The following is a 23760-nucleotide window of genomic DNA, read 5'->3' as shown; positions in this document are numbered from 1 at the left end:
GTTCCCTTTCGCGCTTGCCTTACCTCCTTGTGGAGGGCTTCCCTGCTGCAACCCGTTTGTCCACTCAGCTCATCGTGTACGTCGGCAGGCTCGAGATGCAGAGAGGAGTTGACCACGGCGATCGGTTTCGAGTCCGGGGAAGAGCGGTTCCATCAGGTAAGACAAAAACTGCGTCCCAAAAATTAAGTGAACGAGTTTCGTGACAGGGTGAGAAAGCGGTGAAATCCGAAAACGCGGTAGAAGAAAAAATTCGGGGCTTTTATTTTTTTTGACGGCTTTTTGTAAAATGTTGCTCGGGTTTAAGGAAAGCAAGCGGGCCGGCGGGTCGATCGGTAAAATTCAACCCAAGCTCATTCTGAAAACGTAGTCCCGTGGACGTTTCTGGAGACAGCGGAATACGTCCTGGGGGGTACGTACGGCCGTGTTTATTTTTTTTAAGCGAACGCTGCGGGGCGGTGTGACACTGTTCCCTTTCACGTTTGCCTTACCTCCTTGTGGAGGGCTTCCCCGCTGCAACCCGTTTGTCCACTCAGCTCATCGTGTACGTCGGCAGGCTCGAGATGCAGAGAGGAGTTGACCACGGCGATCGGTTTCGAGTCCGGGGAAGAGCGGTTCCATCAGGTAAGACAAAAACTGAGTCCCAAAAATTAAGTGAACGAGTTTCGTGACAGGGTGAGAACGCGGTGAAATCCGAAAACGCGGTAGAAGAAAAAAAAAATCGGGGCTTTTATTTTTTTGGACGGCTTTTTGTAAAATGTTGCTCGGGTTTAGGGAAGCGAGCGGGCCGGCGGGTCGATCGGTAAAATTCAACCCAAGCTCATTCTGAAAACGTAGTCCCGTAGACGTTTCTGGAGACAGCAGAATACTTCCTGGGGGGTACGTACGGCCGTGTTTATTTTTTTTAAGCGAACGCTGCGGGGCGGTGTGATGATGTTCCCTTTCGCGCTTGCCTTACCTCCTTGTGGAGGGCTTCCCTGCTGCAACCCGTTTGTCCACTCAGCTCATCGTGTACGTCGGCAGGCTCGAGATGCAGAGAGGAGTTGACCACGGCGATCGGTTTCGAGTCCGGGGAAGAGCGGTTCCATCAGGTAAGACAAAAACTGCGTCCCAAAAATTAAGTGAACGAGTTTCGTGACAGGGTGAGAAAGCGGTGAAATCCGAAAACGCGGTAGAAGAAAAAATTCGGGGCTTTTATTTTTTTTGACGGCTTTTTGTAAAATGTTGCTCGGGTTTAAGGAAAGCAAGCGGGCCGGCGGGTCGATCGGTAAAATTCAACCCAAGCTCATTCTGAAAACGTAGTCCCGTGGACGTTTCTGGAGACAGCGGAATACGTCCTGGGGGGTACGTACGGCCGTGTTTATTTTTTTTAAGCGAACGCTGCGGGGCGGTGTGACACTGTTCCCTTTCACGTTTGCCTTACCTCCTTGTGGAGGGCTTCCCCGCTGCAACCCGTTTGTCCACTCAGCTCATCGTGTACGTCGGCAGGCTCGAGATGCAGAGAGGAGTCGACCACGGCGATCGGTTTCGAGTCCGGGGAAGAGCGGTTCCATCATGTAAGACAAAAACAGAATCCAAAAAATGAAGTGAACGAGTTTCGTGACAGGGTGAGAACGCGGTGACATCTGAAAACACGGTAGAAAAAAAAAATCTGGGCTTTTATTTTTTTGGACGGCTTTTTGTAAAATGTTGCTTGGGTTTAGGGAAGCGAGCGGGCGGGCGGGTCGATCGGTAAAATTGGTTGGGTTCAGGGAAGGAGGAGGGCGGGTCTGCCGATTGGCCGCTCGCGCAGTCAATCATCCGGTCAGTTGGACAGCAGCCTCCGGTGGGTTCACGCGAGAACATCGCGGGAGTGAACAGCACTCGCGAGAGGCGTCTGAGGTGCGAAAAAGCACACAACAGCAGCCTCTCGCGGATTCACGAAAACAAAAACTGCAGCCGTACGTACCCGCCGGGACGTATTCCACGGTCTCCAGAAACGTCCGCGGGACTACGTTTCCACAATGAGCCTGGGTTGTTTATAAACATGTGTAATAGTCTGCAGTGTTGTAACTTCTGGGTTGGTGATGTACATTATGCTATAAACACCTTGTAATAAACCGCAGCACAACTGTTATTGTGCAGGCTTATTTCTTTATATAAGACTTCTTATGCATACTATCTACAAAAATATCAATAAAAGTCACTTTGTTAAACTGTAGAGTTTCAACATCACAAGTGGACAGAGGAGAGATCAACATCCCATAATGCAATTCACAACCACAAATAGTACCAATTACCCAATTCACCTATAGCACATGTGTATGGACTGTAGAGGAAACCGGAGGAAACATGCAAACTCCACACAGAAATGTCAACTGTCAAAAGTGACCCTCCTGCTGTAAGGCGACAGTGCTAACCACTGAGCCACCATGTCGCCAAATAAACAAAATAGCATTAATATTTAATAACCTTATAATATTTATATTAATATATCAATTATTTAACGTTTTATTTTACTATAAAATTATAAAAAATATTTATATAATTAAATAAAATATGCACTACATTATTTTATTTTACCATGGTATTACTTAAAATTTACTACGATTTTTGATTCATGTTTAATATATTTGTTCAAGTGAAATATTCAAAAACAATAAATAAATGAAAAAATAATATAAATATATAAATAAATAAATCAAAATTAAAATAATATAAAAATGATAATAAAGTGAAAATAAACAGAAAATATAATCTTCTAGTAACAATAATAACAATTTTTAATTATTTATTTATGTTTAGTCTGCATCAATCACTGATGACAATCAATTAGTGACTGACAATAAATAAGACTCAGACTTATTGCTTTATATATTATTCTTAAGCACATTATCTACTAAATTGTCAATAAAATTGACAAAATGTCGCCAAATGAACAAAACAGCTCAATAAATAACATCAATATTTAATAACCTTATAATATTTATATTAATATATCAATTATTTAATGTTTTATTTGACTGTAAAATTATAAAAAATATATATATATATTAAATTAAATAAAATATGCACTACATTATTTTATTTTACCTTGGTATTTATTACTTAAATTATACTACGATTTTTTATTCATGTTTGATGTATTTGTTCAAGTGAAATATTCAATAACAATAAATAAATGAAAAAAATCTATAAATATATAAATAAATATATAAATAAATAAATAGATAAATAAATAAATAAATAAATAAATAAATCTAAATTAAAATAATAGAAAAATGATAATAAAGTGAAAATAAACAGAAAATATAATCTTGTAGTAAACAATAATAACAATTTTTAATTATTTGTTTTTGTTTAGTCTGCATCAATCACTGTAAAATATATCTGTAAATGAGCAGTTTTCTGTATTTTGTGGTTCAAGTTTTTATTGATTTTTTATTTATTTCTGCATCTGAGTTTCATTATGGGATCTTGATGTTTCTTTTAACAACTTTTCATCTTGAAAAGCCTGAAAAAGTGACTTTTCTGAACATGTGTAATAGTGTGCAGTGTTGTATTGTCTGGGTTGGTGTTGTATATTACGCTACAGAAACCTTGTACTAAACTGCAGCACATCTTCTGTTATTGTACAGACTTATTTCTTTATATATTATTCTTATGCACATTATCTACTAAATTGTTAATAAAAGTGACAAAATGTCGCCAAATGAACAAAACAGCTCAATAAATAACATCAATATTTAATAACCTTATAATATTTATATTAATATATCAATTATTTAATGTTTTATTTGACTGTAAAATTATAAAATATATATATATATATAATTAAATAAAATATGCACTACATTATTTTATTTTACCTTGGTATTTATTACTTTAATTTTACTACGATTTTTGATTCATGTTTAATATATTTGTTCAAGTGAAATATTCAATAACAATAAATAAATGAAAAAAATATTATAAATATATAAATATATATATATATATATATATATATATATATATATATATATATATATATATATATAAATATATATATAAATAAATCAATCAATAAATCAATCAAAATTAAAATAATAGAAAAATGATAATAAAGTGAAAATAAACAGAAAATACAATCTTGTAGTAACAATAATAACAATTTTTAATTATTTGTTTTTGTTTAGTCTGCATCAATCACTGTAAAATATATCTGTAAATGAGCAGTTTTCTGTATTTTGTGGTTCAAGTTTTTATTTTTTTTTATTTATTTCTGCATCTGAGTTTCATTATGGGATCTTGATGTTTCTTTCAACAACTTTTCATCTTGAAAAGCCTGAAAAAGTGACTTTTCTGAACATGTGTAATAGTGTGCAGTGTTGTATTGTCTGGGTTGGTGTTGTATATTACGCTACAGAAACCTTGTAATAAACTGCAGCACATCTTCTGTTATTGTACAGACTTATTTCTTTATATATTATTCTTAAGCATATTATCTACTAAATTGTTAATAAAAGTGACAAAATATCGCCAAATGAACAAAACAGCTCAATAAATAACATCAATATTTAATAACCTTATAATATTTATATTAATATATCAATTATTTAATGTTTTATTTGACTGTAAAATAATAAAAAATATATATATAATTAAATAAAATATGCACTACATTATTTTATTTTACCTTGGTATTTATTACTTAAATTTTACTACGATTTTTGATTCATGTTTAATATATTTGTTCAAGTGAAATTTTCAATAACAATAAATAAATGAAAAAATTATATATATATATATATATATATATATATATATATATATATATATATATATATATATAAATAAATCAATCAATAAATCAATCAAAATTAAAATAATAGAAAAATGATAATAAAGTGAAAATAAACAGAAAATACAATCTTGTAGTAACAATAATAACAATTTTTAATTATTTGTTTTTGTTTAGTCTGCATCAATCACTGTAAAATATATCTGTAAATGAGCAGTTTTCTGTATTTTGTGGTTCAAGTTTTTATTTATTTTTTATTTATTTCTGCATCTGAGTTTCATTATGGGATCTTGATGTTTCTTTTAACAACTTTTCATCTTGAAAAGTGTGAAAAAGTGACTTTTCTGAACATGTGCAATAGTGTGCAGTGTTTTATTGTCTGGGTTGGTGTTGTATATTACGCTACAGAAACCTTGTACTAAACTGCAACACATTCTCTGTTACTTTACACACTTATTTCTCTACATATTATTCCCTATATCATTTATAACCACTAAAATGTCAATAAAAGTCACTTTGTTAGAATGTAGAGTTGAATTTTCAACATCAGACGTGGACAGAGCAGAGATCAACATCCTATAATGCAATTAACAACAGCAAATAGACTGAAAATACAGGCGAAAAATAAAAACATGACTGACCAAATATGAAAAACTGCTAATTTACAGATTTTTTTTTACAGTGCAGACTCAACAGTGCAGATTCTGTAATGTGACCATTGCAGATGCTGAAATGATAATTAAGCTGCAATACTGTTATTATGATATGATTGAAACCATGCAGTGCTGACCTCATTCGACTGCCGAATACTCTGCAGCGGCATCCAGACATACCCGACCATGGTGTCCCAGATCAGACCTTTATTCCACACCTCCACTGTGAGTCCCAGATCCAGACGATTGATCTCACTAGACAGAGAAATACAGAGAGGAAGAAACGCTGATGAAATAAACCAATCAACTTACAACTGGGAAACCAATGAAAAGGAGAGATCAACCAAACATTCATTGCTCGTTCATCTTCAGCACTTGCATCTGTTGTGGTGGACACACTTGCTGGAAAGCCTGACCTGCCCTCTCCAATCCCCTATGCACACTAAATAATTAGTTTAAGTGTATAATTACCTCCATGCATTGTTGCATTTTGTTTCATAATAAATAATGTTAGAAGGTTGCTTGGTCGCTGGTTCGAGCCTCGGCTCAGGTGGCGTTTCTGTGTGGAGTTTGCATGTTCTTCCTGCATTCACGTGGGTTTTCTCCGGGTGCTCCGGTTTCCCCCAGAGTCCAAAGACATGCGGTACAGGTGAATTGGGTAGGCTAAATTGTCTGTAGTGTATGAGTGTGTGTGTGGATGTTTCCCAGAGATGGGTTGCAGCTGGAAGGGCATCCGCTGTGTAAAAACTTGCAGGATGAGTTGGCGGTTCCTTCCGCTGTGGCGAACCCGGGTTAATAAAGGGACTAAGCCAACAAGAAAATCAATGGATGAATTAAATAATAATAATTACTGTTATTTAATAATGGGCGCGGGATGGATGAAATTACGAGAGTTTTTTTGGGAGAAATAACAAAACGGGAGGGTGGCGGGAGATGCGTCTGAAGAACGGGAGTGTTGGCAGGTATGCTCACACATACACTCTGCACTCTGACTACTTCAAAATTGTTGAACGCAGTCGACCAATCACAACAGACTGGGTCATCTGACTAATCAATGCAGATTAGCATAATGCAAGGAGGGATTTGGGAACAAATGAATCACTGAAGGAATCATATGGGAGTCGTTGGGATAATTAGGTAAAAATAAATGCAGATTATGAGACAATGAAAGTGTTTTTTGACCTTGCATGCATATCAGCCTGTTGTTGGAGACCAAGTGTGCCGCAAGCCTGTGTTTGAGTGAAGGTCTCGGCCGTTAGATCGCCCCCTGGGGGCTGGCTGCAGTACAAGTCATAAAGCCCGCCTCCTCCGTGTTAATGAAGGAGACTTGAGCCCAAATAAAAAAATTCATTACACTTGCAATAAAATGTCCCGAAAGATGGTTCTGGTGGATTAAGGCACTGGTTATTGTGCTGAAATAGGTGCAGATCTTCATTTTTGTAAACAGTTTGTTTTTAGCAGTAATTTAATGCTGGGCGTGTCATCGTGATTGACAGCTGTGATTGACAGTTTCTCAAAGCAGCGCGTCTGAGCTTCGGCAGGAGACTAAAGTGTTATTATTCGATTTCTGTGTTATTTTACCATGACAAAATGAGTTCAGCAGTAAACTACAGTTTCTGACATACATGATCCTGGTGGAACTCTGTTTATTCGCTGAGGTCAGGGCTTTTTTCAGGCTTTATTAGTTTGCTGATACACGCCTAACCACCCAGATAGCAAAATACACTCGGGCCAGTTCCGGCTAGATTCTCGCCTGCCGGAGACTTACCCCTCAGAGCTCAGACTGACTACCTCTGCTGGACCTACTCCGGATGCGCTGCCGCATGCGAGCCGGAATCAGCCCGCGACGCCGCAAGTAGGTTATGCGCTGCGGTCCGGAGCTGGTGCGATTGAATATATAAAACCCTCATATTTGTTAACGTTATTACATCCATTTGTGTTGATATGACAGCAAACGCATGCTGAGCAGTTCGGGGGGCGTGGTTGATTTTACATAAAGCGTTTGATTGGAAGCTCGACTCTGCTCATTTTCGCGGCTCCTCCTCTGGCTCCATCAGACAGTCCTTCTGCGCATGTCAAGGCTCCAATTTCAGCAGTCTTTTGCGACAGTTTGTGCCCGTCAAGCAGGGGTTTTGCCCTCAAGGCGTTCAATGGGAAAAGGGCTGTCGCGTCATCCATATTTTTTACAATCATTGTTGGAGACCCCCAAAAACAAAATATGCATAATAGGGGTTCTTTAAGACAAGCAATATCTGCAACTTAACGACCTGAAAATCAACAGTAATCTACTTTTTCGGTGGAAAAATAATTCAGTTACTGTAACTTTATAAGTCATTACACCCAAAAATGCACTAATGACTGTAACGTTCGCTTGCAGAACGTATTTTGGATAAGTGTGTGCGTTTGTTTGTATGTGGGTGTGTCGTTTCATGCATGTGTTACAGGTACGAACGGCATTGGAGGATCCGCATTTCGTGCTGATGACGTTGGCCGCTGACGCTGGGTTTGCGCCACCAATCGCTGGTTGGCGTAGCGTTTAATAGCCGAGCCCAAACTGCAATGGCGATCGCTCTCTCTCTCTCTCTCTGTCTCTTTCCTTCTCGCCACTTCTCGCTCTTATTCTTTCTGTGGGTCTCTGTGAGGACAGTCTCTCTTGCGAGGGCTAGTCTGAGAGAATGTGTTTTGCTTGTTTAATGCTCTTGTCTAAAATTTGCGATTTAATAATGCAATATATTTGCTTGTGAACTTGTCCAGCAACTGACATGTTTGAGTGATGCCTCGGAGAGGTGTAGGAGTGAGTAAGTCGCGCGATATACATATACACATGTATATTTTGTATTAGTTCACTAGGTTCAGGAGAATGTGCTGTTTTCTGTATGTTTTGTTTTTAGTTAGAGCAGTTTAGTTTAGACGTTTGGTACGTTGAAGATGTTTCTTTTCATGCTTTTCTTTTCATATTTAGTTTAGTTTGATGAAAACAGTTACTGAGTTTTGTTATATTTATTTCTTTGATTTAAGCACATTCAACTACTTCCTCTCCCCCCAGGTAATTCATTATTTAATCATTGTAAATATTTTTCTTTCACTGTATAATATATATTTACTGGTTTCATTGGATGTATGGGCAATAAATAATTGCAGTGATTATTTGGTTCAGTTTATTTCTTTCTCCATCCGCTTGTCACACACATTAAACTAATGTATGTTATGTCATGTACTCCTAGTTTAATATTAACATCTAAAAGGACGTAACAATGACAATATTCAAAACATCTTATTTTGTGTTCATTAGAGGAAAGAAACTACACTGTGAAAAAGCGCACAGAGAGATATACACAATTCATTCATGTTGTCCCAATACAAACAGTAGTAATCATTCCTTAATTCATTTTCCTTCAGCTTAATCCCTTGTTTATCAGGGGTCGACACAGCTGAATGAATCGCCAACTATTCCAGGATATGTTTTACACAGCGGATACCCTTCCAGCTGCAATCCAGTAGTGGGAAACACCCATACACACATTCACACACACGCACACACAGACACTCATACACTACGGCCAATTTAGTTCATCAACTCCCCTATAGCGCATGTGTTTGGACTTGTGGGGGAAACCAGAGCACCCAGAGAAAACCCACTCCAACACGGGGAGAACATGCAAACTCCACACAGAAATGCCAACTGACCCAGATGGGACTTTAACCAGCGACCTTCTTGCTGTGAGGCCACAGTGCTAATCATTGAGCAACCTTGCTGCCATGGTTTAAGTTAACTTTTTTAATAAATATGTTAACAAATTAAAGTAGAATGAACATGAAACAATTAGGTCACCCCAAAAAAAATCTAAAGAATTGTGATGATTAAATGAGTAGTTTGCACAAGCAGCAAAAATATTGTTGAGCGTACGAGTAAACGATGACAGAATTTATATTTTTGGGGTGAACTATCTCTTTAACAAAAGATAAACAATGTGCAGTGTACGTTTCATAAAGACAATGAGATGCAGCAGAAAGTAAAATGCTTTCATTTAAATCAACATCAAGTCTGGTGTTAAATAAACCGTGAGCCGTGTGGGCGAATAAGAGCTGCTCTGGAATCAGATGTTTACCCGGAGATGTTGGCATTTGCTGCATCAGGGTTTATTGTTGGCACCACGCTGAGAAGATTTCATAGACTAAACTGCTTTACATAATTACATCACGGCAAAACAGAAACTAATATAAAACCAAACATGGCCAGGAGGAAAATGAAACATGGCTAATTTAGAAAACAGCAGGATGCACTATTAGGAAAGGAAGATAGCAGATACTTACAATTCTGAGATGCGATGGTGTTATGATCACTTGGTGTGTGGACAAATGTGAATTTATGCAATAAAAATGCTGCTTTACGTATTAATTTATTAATTTTTCATCAGCTTAGGGACATTATTCATCAGGGGTCGCCACAGCGGAATGAACCGCCAACTATACCAACATTTTTTTTACGCAATGAATACATCTGGCACCTGGAAACACCCATACACACTCACATGCACACACTTACACTAAGCCCAATTTAGCTTAATTGATTTCCCTATAGCGCATGTGTTTGGACTGTGGGGGAAACCAGAGCACCCAGAGGAAACCCATGCCAACACGGGGAGAACATGCAAACTCTACACTGAAAAAAATGCTGTCTGCAAAGTTGTTGCAAACTATTTATTTGTGTTGAATTTAAACAAACAAATTAAATTTAGTAATGTTCAACTTAATTTGTTAGTTTAAAATCAGCCCAAATAAATAGTTTACAACCCCTTAACTTAGAAAAAGTTAGTAAATCCAAGGAATCATCCTTGAATCTTTTTTTTTCAGTGTACATACCACCCTGTAGTGTTCATTTTAAAGATGAAATGCAGCCATACGTACCTCTGGCCTCATGCATGGCTCTCTCCAGAAATGTATGCGGGGATATGTTTTTGCAATGAGCCTGTGTTGGTTTATGTATCATTAAATATATAAATCTTTAAAATAAATATCAATAGTTTTGAAATGCCACATTTTTAAAGCATGTGAAGTGTGTTTAGGCTAATGGATGTCTAAGCGTACAACATGTTTCTTTGCACGGAAGAGAGTGAAAGCGAAAGTAAAGAATGAGGAGGCTCATCTCTCATTCTCGCGCTGCAGATGCTCTGTTTAACCGTTTCTCTCTAGTGAAGCGTTTAGTTTTTACACTAACAATGTCCGCCATTTAAATAGCAAATGCGCTATAGAGCGACGCAACTGACTCTTAAAGGGAATGGGAGATGAGACTCTAGCTGCGTCCCAAATCGCATACTTATGCACTATTCTACGCCATTTTGTAGTATAAATAGTGTGAGTAGTGTGTTCACACTGGAAACTCTAACAATTAAAAGTGCACTTTAATTACCCGGATGATGCACTCATTCAGCCGGTATAATGAAGTGTGTAATGATGGACACTTCACGCACTCAACGATCGCAGGTTTGCTTACGTAGCGGAAGGGGCGGAGCTATCGGGCGCACATGTTGGATAACTTTATTTATTTTGGATTGTGAAAGCAAAATTCCCCTATGAGAGTGATTATAGCGCCTCCTGATGGTGAATGTGGTTATACTCACGGCAGGTATTTTTTGATAATTCGGTCGTTTATTTCACTGATTTGGCAACCGTCAAACGTCATCAGGGAAACGGGTTGAATTTACGTTTAGTAAAAAAACATTAGTGTGCCATTTGGGACGCCACTACATACATGTACTATCCTGTGTAGTGTGTAAGTGCATAAGTACATAGTGCATGAGTGCATAGTGTGCCATTTGGGATGCAGCTTCTGATTGGTTTATTCTCGAAACACATTCGAACATGCCCTTAATGCTTTTGCGCCCTGCAATTTGGACTTTGCGCCTGAATCTACAAAATAGAGCACAAAAGGTTTGTTTTTTTAATTTAAAACATCTATATTTGAAACTTGTTATAAGTATCCTCAATGTACAGTGTTTGTGTTGCAGATCTCAGATGAGCAGGCTGCTGGGAGAGCATGGGTTGGGGGTTTTTCTTGTTTTTATTTATTTTTTTAAAAAGTGTGTGTTTTCATTTCAAATCAAAATAAAAATGTATATAGACCCACACTGGCTATTCTACTTGCTGCTCTTTACATTTCTATAGTTCTACATTGTGATTTCCTATTCTGTTTGAGCACTGGTTGTCAAGATTTAGTGATCCTGAAAAGTTCCTATCCATATCAGATTGATCCAAACCGATGTTGCTTTTAAAAACTGGCTCAAAAAGTAAGCTGGATTACGTGATCCCGGATCGCAAAAACAGGATTACTAGATCTGGATCAATTTTATCCGGATTAATCCTTTTAAAAATCCGGGCCCAGGGCTCAATTTGTGTCGGAACAATCTGGATTCATAACCTCTGAAATCTGATCCAGCACCTCCTTTTACCGATTATCCTCCTCACACACACTTCATCCGCGACTTCCCAACCCTCTACACTTTAGTCTACAACCCCAAACCCCAAGAATATCCGCTTGTTAAGTGTGACGTCACGCGGAGCGGCTTCCGGGTCCAAGCGCTCTATTCAACTGAATGAGGAGACTCATGAAATGGTAATAATAAATGTTTACAAAGCGATTTAAGGCTTTCGAAAATCACGATCGTAATATATATGTCCATGCCTAATATCCGATGGCCAGAAAGAGATTATTTTTTTATAAATTGTTAAAATTTTGGTATTTGTTATGCAGCAAGCCCAGAGATTGTTGTGTACACTATGATTTTATATAAAATTACCTTTAATGTGTGATAGGAATAAAACGTGATCATAAACAAATGATTTCTCCACTCAAATGAATGCCGGCTTGGACCCGGAAACAGTATTACATACGTCACAAACACGTCACCACTTAACAAGCTGATAGACAATAGAGGTTATATAAAGTTTCCATTAATAAGAGTTTGGTCACTGAGCATCTTTGTGAATAGACAGATAATACATATTAATTATTGCATATTTATTTATATTTCTGTTTATTTTTCCTGTTTGTTCATTTTCTTTAATATTATCCTCCAGCATATCCATTTAGGTGCTCTCATTTTCGCACTCGGATCTTCAGATTTTGGGATTCGTGCTTATGTATTTCTATTTTCCCAGTTTATTTCTGCTTTTATGGTTGCTTAATAAAAGCTTGATCTTTCCTCCAACAACTTTTAACCTTGAAAAGCCTGAAAAAGTGACTTTTCTGAACATGTGTAATAGTGTGCAGTGCTGTATTGTCTGGGTTGGCGTTGTATATTATGCTACAGAAACCTTGTAATAAACTGCAGCACATCTTCTGTTATTTTACACTCTCATTTCTCATAGATATATACACTAGATATCGCATAGGGAACCTGAGCATGCGTCAGTAGCGCCGCCACATTGGTACAGTGCTCCCAGGACAAATGTCATTCAACCGCACTAGACAAGACAGTGTTATTACGTGAAGATGCGGGACTTTAGCGCTGTCTACGGGTGTAGTAACGAGCAAACAAAGAAAACAAAGCACAAAGGCAGAACATTTCATAGGTAATATTAAGTTTTTTTCTGTTTTTGTATGTTCTGAACTTTTGTGCTAATCAGGTAACGTTATTGATGATAACAGTCACTTACTGCATTCACCATACGGCAAAGCAACTCCAACTCACACTAAACACTCGGCTTATGCTAGTTTTGTTGAATAAAATCAGCAAACAGTGCAAAAGAAATATGACAACGAGATGCTGCGCTGTCAGAAACTTGTATTATTGTCGGCTAACATTAGTGAAAGAGTCGGTCGGGGAATTCATACACAAACGAATCGCTCCCTCCGTCAGTATGAGCAGTGAAAGCAGGAGAGGAGCTGTGTTTCAGGACATGATTAGATCAGATTTAACAGGCAGGGTAAATAGTACATTTCTGTACACACAAACACAAGCTTTTTGTCAGGAATGCCCGTGCGGTCACTGATCCATCAATGTAGAAAAGTGATGTAAAATTATAATTTTCGTAATTAGCGAAAAAAAATTACATACTAACATCCAGGAAAACTCCCGATCATAGATATATGTGTATATCTCGGCTTTGGATGGCCACAGTCCTCCACTGTACCTTGGTCCCGCATTCATTTCAAAGGAGCGCTACCCTGTAGCAAGATGGCGGCGCTATTGACGCATTCCGTCCAATAGACAACAATAGGCCAGGCGACATCTAATGTATATATCTATGCTTATTTCTCTAGATAATATCTCTTACACATAATATTATCTCAAACTACTAAATCATCAATAAAAATCACTTTGTTAAATGCAGAATTTTCAACATCAAAAGTCAAATGGGCAGAGATCAACATCCCATAATGCAATTTACAACCACAAATAAACACTTGTGAATCACAAAATACAGATCTTTTTGGCAGTGTGTAGTTTGTCACGTTCTAACCCTGCAGATGTGTGCAGTATATGCCGCCGTGGATATTAAAGGCACGTCCCACACAGTACAGTACAGAGGAGATTCTCTGCAGAGCTGCATTACGTAACACACACCAGCAGTGCCGCAGCAGAACACACTGTCTGTTATCAATGAAGGAGAAATATGAATGAACACTGGAGCCAGACTGATGGAGAGTTAAAGCTGGACCGAGCAGGATACACTGAAGACGACAGACAGAGATACAGCAGACAGTGATCTGTGAGTAACAACAATGAGGGGATGACCAAAATCAAAGAGGAGGAACAGAACAGAATGAACACATTAAGGAGAGCAGAAAGGGAATCTCTTTACTACACTGCAAACACACAATACACTGAGTTTGTGTCTTGTTTCAAGTCCAAATATCTAAAAACTCTTAAATCAAAAATGCCTTTTCTGGATAAGCAAATAAATGCTGCTTTGTTTTTAGAAGTAATTAATCAAAATTAAGTGAGTTTTACCCTTGAAACTACACTGCAAAAAGTGCTTTTATTACTTTTTTTGTCTTGTTTCTAGTCCAAATATCTAAAAATTCCTAAATCAAGAAGAATTTTCAAGACAAGCACAACATATTGTCTTGTTTTGAGAAATAATATGCTAATATTAAATGAGTTTTTCCTTAAAAAAAGCTAAATAGTCTGCCAATGGGGGAGGCAAAATAATCTTATCAAAAATTGGAAAGCAAGATTATTTTGCTGACCCCATTGGCAGATTATTTTGCTTGTTTTTAAGGAAAAACTCACTTAACATTGGCATATTATTTCTCAAAACAAGACAATACATTTTGCTTGTCTAGAAAATGCTTCTTGATATAAGAACATTTTAAATATTTAGACTAGAAACCAGACAAATGTAAGCAAGAAAAGCATTTTTTGCAGTGTAGCTATATAATCTGCCAGTGGGGTAAGCAAAATAAACTTGTTTTTCCTTTTGACATAAGATTATTCTGCTTACGCCATTGGCAGATTGTTTTGCTTGTTAAAAGAGGAAAAACTTGCTTAATTTCGATTAATCAAGACACTATTTTTTGCTTGTCTAGAAATTGCTTCTTGAGAGTTGCTTCTTTAAAAGTTTTTAGATATTTAGACTAGAAACAAGACAAAAACTCAACCCAGGCTTATTGCAGATACGTACCCCTGTATAGATTTCTGGAGAGCGCTAAATTCATTCCAGTAGGTACGTTTCTTGGCACTTTTTGTTTTCGCGAGTCCACCAGAGGCCGCTGTGTACGCTTTTACAGATCTCAAGCGGTGATGAGCCCTACGTCCCCTGCTCCTTCCCATGCTGGGAGTCGGCAGCAGACAGACTCTTTCCTCACCAAGCCCTGGCTGCCCCGACACTCTTGGCAGACAGACGGGTTTCTCCCTCACTCGGGTTCACTCTTGAACACTCACCCCTCTCAGCAGCGAGGGAGTCTGGACAACGTGTCCCTCCTTTTCCTGAGTTTTGGCACCAATTTAATGAAGTTTACCTGGCTGCCGGGAAGAAGGAGGCGTTCCGTTGCCACGGGGGCCCCACCCCCTCGCCAAACCAACCAACAGTGTTTTCAAAAACAATCCAGAAAAAGAAAAGCCCTCGCCTTTTTTTAACCACGTTTTCAGATCTTACCATGTTCTCACCCTGTTATTTACTTTTTTTTTTTCTTTTCTTTTTGTCTTCTGGAACTGTTCTTTGCTGGACTTAAACCCCATCGTCACAGTCAACTCCTCTCTGCGTACCAAGTCTGCCGACTTTTACAGCGATCGAATGGTCAAACTGGTAACATCAGAAAAGCCGTACACACAGAGGTAAACTGTCAGCTGGTAGCGTGATAAGCAACAGAAGCCGTCAGCGGTGTCATATCACACTATAGCGTTCATTTCAAAGACGAAATGCAGCCAGATGTACCTCTGGCTACATAACTCACTCTCTCCAGAAATGTATACAGGGGAACATATCCACAATGACCCTGTATTGCAACAACTCCATTTTTGCAGTGTATTTATAATAGTTCCTCCTGGAGAGCAAAGTAGCTTATTTCTAGCATCATTTTTATTTTTCATTTTGATTAAATGTGATTCAAACTGTCAAAAGCAAATTCAGAATTCAGAAGAAAAAAAAAACACATTTGTAAATATAAACTCAAGATTCATTCATTCATTCTTTCATTCAGTTTTCCTTCAACTTAGTCCCTTTATTCATCAGGGTTCACCACAGTTGAATGAACTATTCCAGCATATGTTTTACACAGAGGATGCACTTCCAGCTGCAACCCAGTACTGGGAAACACCCATACACACTCATCCACACACATGCACTATTGCCAATTTAGTTTATTCAATTCCTCTAGAGTGCATGTGTTTGGAAACCGGAGCACCCAGAGGAAACCCACACAAACACGAGGAGAACATGCAAACTCCACACAGAAATGCCAACTGACCCAGTCGGGGCTGAACCAGCGACCTTCTTGCTGTGAGACCACAGTGCTAACCACCGAGCCACCGTGCCAGGATTCAGACACAAAAAAGTCCAATTCTAAAATATAAAATCAGATTTCAGAGAATTAAAAAAATTACTACACCCAAATTAACACCCAACATGTTTATATTGTTTAAAAATAAACATTTTAGAAAGGAAAAACCAAGAGAAACAAACATATAAAATTTAATTCTTTAGTTTGTACATTTTTTGCAATAACTGGTTGAATTTAAATGTATTTTCTTTCTACTTCTAAAGCTGTTCGGTGACCAAACTCTTATTTTAATATAGTAATGTTACTGGTATTTAATAAATGCACCACAAATTATTGTCGATATTCACTGTGAAATGGATAAAAATGTTCATTTTCAAAAGGGGTGTACTCTGGGCCTATCACAGTAATCAATATATGGACTTATCACACAACACATAGACATGACCTCAATCATTTCTGGTGTTGCAACATACATCGCCTTTACATAAGAACCAATAGCAACATGTTAGCTGATTGTGCAACATCTCTATCTCTATTGGAGTTGTCAGTGTCAGTGTGGTCAAAAACACAGTGTTATTCAGCGTATTTACTATACAGATCTGCTAGCACAGGGATTCCCAAACTTTTTCATTCCAGGACCCACCTAGGCAAGTAATTCAATCTCAAGACCCACCATAATATTTTAATATGGATAAATGGATCCATTCAAAGCAGTCAAAAATATATGGTGTGCGGCTTTTTGGATTTTGCGATCTCACAAAATGAGGCTTGAACTGCTCTTTGTAGGATGCTGGCGGTAACTGTGATCATTTTTTTGTTGAAAAAGAAGAGAATATGATCAACCTTTGATCAAGCCCCGTGATTATGATCAAGCCCCGTCACATTGCAGTAAACTCCACTGCTAGTGTAGTCATAAGAAACTAAACAGCTTTTTGATTGACTACTACAAGCTGGACAAACGTCATATAAATATGCCAACCCAATTAACGTTATTGCTGAATAGATCTTATATTTAGACATTTGCTTGAGGAAGGAATGATGGGGGTAGTTACATTACTATTACTATTTTCCATAACATCTACGCCCTTCCATAACATTAGCTGACGTCAAAACAGATAGCACTATAGCTATTTATTGATTAGCAATCTGTCAACGTTGGGATGTAAAAAATATGGGACAACAAATAGCTTCAAATGATAGAATACAGAGCAAACATTAGAAAATCTTGACAATAAAATAAAAGGTTTAGCCTATTAAAACCAATGGCCTATACAGAAGTAAATAAAGCTCTTAAATCTACTTCACTTTTGATTGTATTTGCATATTGATTAAAGTTACTGTAGTTATTTAGTGAAAAGCAGCAAATGAATCTCTCATTGTGTTATGTTTGATAACAGAGGTGTTCATGTTAGAATGCACAGATCAGAGAAAATTAGTAGTGTTTAAAATAAAACACGAAGGACGGAGCAAGAAAAAAAAAAAAAAAAGCACTTTTCCGACGGTCCCTTACTGAGAGCACCGCTCAGCGCGAGCTCTACCGGCTAAACGCAGATTGCGTGGGCTCAAACAGAGCAGTGGTCGTAATGTCGAACGAAAAAAAAGAAAAAGACATCTGTGAAACATAACCAGCTTTGTCTTTTTGTAGGAAACACACTTTAGACATTTATAGGGTAAGAGGTTTTTGAGTTATTGCCATCAATCGTACTGGTTTTGATTCACCTCAATGTAAATATAGCTGCAGCTCTGTGATGTTGCGCGACCCACCTTTGTTCACTGTGCGACCCACAGTTTGAAAACCCCTGTGCTAGCAGATATCACAGCCTCTATTCATTTTTATCTTGCACTTTTGTGTTAACATTTATTATTGTTTATTGAAGATGTCCTTCTTATTTTCACCTTCTGACCTAATTTCCAATTATTAAAATGGTTTTAATGAAATGAAATATTCTTAAAAATAAAATATGATGTGATCTTTGGAAGAGTGCACTTGTATTGTGATGATATTAAATTGTCATTTTGGCATTATATAATGATGAGTGGTTTAAAATGGCTTAAAAATGACAACAGTATTGTTTATCACGATATATTTTGATGCAATATATCGTATGACAGAAAACAGATATCATGACAGGCCTAGTGTACTCATTTATGCTGAGCACTGTAGATGTATGTTAGACTTACAACATGAAGTCCTGCTCCCAGCTTGGATCACTGCCCCGAACAGCGATGGTGGTGCTTTTCACATTCTGAACCTTTAGAGTCACGTATGTGTTGAATTTCTCTGTGGAAACAGAAAGAAAAATATACATAAATTATGACATGAATATGCAGTTACCACCTAAATATACTGTACTGTATAGGCCGGTCAAGATTATTAATTATTGTCTCATAAGTTATATTATATTATATTATATTATATTATATTATATTATATTATATTATATTATATTATATTATATTATATTATAGTTTATTATATTATATTATATTATATTATATTATAGTTTATTATATTATATTATATTATATTATATTATATTATATTATATTATATTATAGTTTATTATATTATATTATATTATATTATATTATATTATATTATATTATATTATATTATATTATATTATATTATATTATATTATATGATAGTTTATTATATTATATTTTATTATATTATATTATATTATATTATATTTTATTTTATTATATTATATTATATTATATTATATTATATTATATTATATTATATTATATTATATTATATTATATTATATTATATTATATTATATTATGTTATAGATGAATTGGCTCTTCAGTGTTTGAACTCTCAGTAATGAATAAATCACACTGAACTGAGCTAAACTGAACTGAACTGAACTTAAACACTAAAACCTGAACCACACTGTTCCAGTTACTATGACCATTTATGTGAAGCTGCTTTGACACAATCTACATTGTAAAAGCGCTATACAAATAAAGCTGAATTGAATTGAATTGAATTGAATTGAATTATATTATATTATATTATATTATATTATATTATATTATATTATATTATATTATATTATATTATATTATATTATAGTTTATTATAGTTTATTATAGTTTATTATATTATATTATATTATATTATATTATATTATATTATATTATATTATATTATAGTTTATTATAGTTTATTATATTATATTATATTATATTATAGTTTATTATATTATATTATATTATATTATAGTTTATTATATTATAGTTTATTATATTATATTATAGTTTATTATATTATAGTTTATTATATTATATTATATTATATTATATTATATTATATTATATTATATTATATTATATTATATTATATTATAGTTTATTATATTATATTATATTATAGTTTATTATATTATATTATATTATATTATATTATATTATATTATATTATATTATATTATAGTTTATTATATTATATTATATTATATTATATTATAGTTTATTATATTATATTATATTATATTATATTATATTATATTATATTATATTATATTATATTATATTATATTATATTATATATTCATTTATATATTTTTTATTTTTTTGGTTTAGTCCCTCTCTTCATCAGGGGTCACCACAGCAGAATGAACCACCAGGTTTTCCAGCATATGTTTACCGCAGCAGATGCCCTTCTAGCTGCAACCCATCACTGGGAAATCCCAGTCCATACACACTTATATACTACGGCCAATTTAGCTCATCAGTTCCCCTATAGTGCATTTGTTTGGACTGTGGGGGAATCCGGAACACCCGGAGGAAACCACACCAACACGGGGGGACACAGCCCAGCCGAGGCTCAAACCAGCGACCTTCTTGCTGTGAGGCACTACCTACTGCACCACTGCTTCGCCACATTATATTATATTATATTATATTTTATTTTATTTTATTTTATTTTATTATATTATATTATATTATATTATATTATATTATAATATATTATATTTTATTTTATTTTATTTTATTTTATTTTATTTTATTTTATTTTATTATATTATATTTTATTATATTATATTATATTATATTATATTATATTATATTATATTATATTATATTATATTTTATTTTATTATATTATATTATATTATATTATATTATATTTTATTATATTATATTATATTATATTATATTATATTTTATTATATTATATTATATCATATTTTAAATTATTACACATAAAAAGTTGTGACCTAAACAAACAGAATTACAAATTAAAAGAAAACTGAATTAAATTCTATTAAAATTATTATTATGATAGTCCTAGTACTAAAACAATAAAAAATAAACGTATTTAATCATACAAATTAATTCATAAATTAGCTCTTGAATAAAATAACATCCAACTAGACTGATCTAGAGCAGATTTTTCAACACATTTCCAATAGTTTTATTAATTCATTTGAATAACTGATTTATTTTCTCTTTGTCATGATGACAGTAAATAATATTAGACTAGATATTCTTCAAGACACTTCTATACAGCTTAAAGTGACATTTAAAGGCTTCACTAGGTTAATTAGGGTAACTAGGCAAGTTATTGAATAATGATGTAGACTATCGAAAATAAATAGCTTAAAGGGGCTATTAATTTTGACCTTAAACTGGTTCATAAAAAATAAAAACTGCTTTTATTGTAGCCGAAATAAAACAAATCAGACTTTCTCCAGAAGAAAAAATATTATCAGACATACTGTGAACATTTCCTTGCTCTGTTAAACATCATTTGGGAAATATTTAAAAAGGAAAAAAACTCTCAAAGGGGAGCGAATAATTCTGACCTTAACTGTAAATAAACAGATATAGCTAGTATCCATGTAATGTTTTATGAATACTGTGTTATATTAAATGATCAATCAATGATAAAAACTCACCCTGGGGTCCATCATACTTGGCCTTCTTCACTGCGGGAAACAAACATGAAAGCAGGAATTAATATCAGAGAAACAAACATTCATCAAACCTAAAACCTCCAAACTAAACATTCATTTATTCATTTCGCTTCAGCTTTAGTCCGAGGTCGCCACAGCGGAATGAACCGCCAACTACTCCAGCATATGTTTTACGCAGCGGATGTCCTTCCAGCCGCAACCTAGTACTGGGAAACACTCATACACACTCATTGACACACACACTCATACGCTACGGCCAATTTAGTTCATCAACTCCCCTATAGCGCATGTGTTTGGACTGTGGAGGAAACCGGAGCACCTAAGGTAAACCTACGCCAACACAGGGAGAACATGCAAACTCCACACTGAAACGCCAACTGACCCAGCTGGAACTTGAACCAACGACCGTCTTACTGTGGGATTACTGTGCTAACCACTGAGCCACCGTGACACCCGTATTCAACAACAAATAATATTAAAGTCTTCTTTCTTTAAAAGTCCACATTTTCTATTTAGCTAAGAGTCTTGAGTGACTGTGGAGAGACAGAATCTGTGCACATGTGAAAACCCATCATGGACGTAAGTGTTAAAGACAAGAAGTTTTCCATCTCTGCACTGTAATGACGTGTGTGTTTGTGTGTGTGTGTGTGTGTGTGTGTGTGTGTGTGTGTGTGTGTGTGTGTGTGTGTGTGTGTGTGTGTGTGTGTGTGTGTGTGTTTTAATCCATTATTGATGCCTGCTGGAGCACATGCATATACAGTGCAGAGGAACATTAATATGCAAACACACACACACACACACACACACACACAGCTGAGCTGAGCTCATCAGAACAGCCATTAAAAGAGGAAGAGAGAGTGTTTTAAAGCCTCGAGTCAGCTGGACACACACACAGACTGGCAGACAGACAGACAGACACACTCAGATAACCACAAACTCTCTTTTTCTCTCTCTCACACACACACACACACACACACACACACAGTCAGACAGACAGACAGACAGACAGACAGACAGACAGACAGACAGACACACACACACACACACAGTCAGACAGACAGACAGACACACACACACACACACACACACACACACACACACATAAACACACACACACAATCAGTCAGACAGACAGACAGACAGACAGACAGACAGACACACACACACACACACACACAGTCAGTCAGTCAGACAGACAGACAGACAGACAGACACACACACACACACACACACAAACACACACACACAGTCAGTCAGACAGACAGACAGACAGACACACACACACACACACACACAATCATACACACAGACACACACTCTCTCTCAAACCATGAATTAATTCATTCATTTTCCTTTTCGGCTTAGTCCCTTTATTAAGCAGGGGTCACCACAACGGAATGAACCGCCAACTTATCCAGCATATGTTTTGCATTTCACACTCGTACACTACAGCCAGTTTAGCTTATTTAATTGGTGGATAATAGCTAGATGAATGGATACAAGGATGGTGTAGGTAGTTGGATGAATAGAACAATGGATGGAAGGATAGATAACAGAACGGATGGACGGATGGACGGACAGACAGATGGATAGATAGAATGATGGATATATGGATGGATGGATAGGAAATAGCTGAATGTATTGATGGATAGAATGATACAATGGATGGATGAATGATGAATAACTAGATGGATGGATGGATGGATGGATGGATGGATGGATGGATGGATGGATGGATGGATGGATGGATGGATGGATGGATGGATGGATGGATGGATGGATGGATGGATGGATGGATGGATGGATGGAAAATAGCTAGCTGGATGGATGGATGGAATGATGGAATGATAGAATGATGGATGGATGGATGGAAGGATGGACGGACGGACAGATGGATAGATAGAATGATGAATAAATGGATGGATGGATAGGAAATAGCTGGATGTATTGATGGATAGAATGATACAAATAGATGGATGAATGATGAATAACTAGATGGATAGATGGATGATGGATAATTGGATGGATGGATGGATGGAAAATAGCTTGCTGGATGGATGGATGGATGGAATGATAGAATGATGGATGGATGGATGGACGGACGGACAGATGGATAGATAGAATGATGGATAAATGGATGGATGGATAGGAAATAGCTGGATGTATTGATGGATAGAATGATACAATGGATGGATGAATGATGAATAACTGGATGGATGGATGAAGGATAATTGGATGGATGGATTATGGATAATTGGATGGATGGATGGATGGATGATGGAAAATAGCTAGCTGGATGGATGGATGGAAGTATTAAACTATACTATACTCCTATTAAAGATTTTAAACCGCATTGTTTGTGTAAAAGTCTGGGAATAGACTTTCTCATGCAAAAAAACAGTGTCCATGAGCTATCATAAAACAGCAGTCCAGAATTATTATTAATGTAGTCTATAAGACAGACAAAATACT

At 36.0% G+C, this 23760-nt stretch overlaps 2 protein-coding genes across 5 annotated transcripts in view; one reads left to right on the top strand and one right to left on the bottom strand.

The window, feature by feature from the left end:
- Window positions 1–23760, top strand: part of lingo3b (leucine rich repeat and Ig domain containing 3b) — a 790077-nt gene that overhangs the window by 646655 nt on the left and 119662 nt on the right. The window lies entirely within an intron of this gene.
- Window positions 1–23760, bottom strand: part of LOC100534673 (protein unc-13 homolog A) — a 172838-nt gene that overhangs the window by 123907 nt on the left and 25171 nt on the right. For all 4 annotated transcript variants that reach the window (XR_012395330.1, XM_073932036.1, XM_073932038.1 and 1 more), the window contains exons 2-4: window positions 21271–21300; window positions 18539–18638; window positions 5550–5667 (exon numbers count right to left, since the gene is read on the bottom strand). Coding sequence is in view for 3 of the 4 variants with exons in the window: in XM_073932036.1 (XP_073788137.1) it covers window positions 5550–5667; window positions 18539–18638; window positions 21271–21300 (248 nt within the window). In the remaining variant the exon portion in view is untranslated. The remainder of the gene's footprint in view (window positions 1–5549; window positions 5668–18538; window positions 18639–21270; window positions 21301–23760) is intronic.

Source organism: Danio rerio, chromosome 2 (assembly GCF_049306965.1).
Source record: "Danio rerio strain Tuebingen ecotype United States chromosome 2, GRCz12tu, whole genome shotgun sequence".
Taxonomy (NCBI): Eukaryota; Metazoa; Chordata; class Actinopteri; order Cypriniformes; family Danionidae; genus Danio; species Danio rerio.
This window is presented reverse-complemented; position numbering and strand designations above follow the sequence as displayed.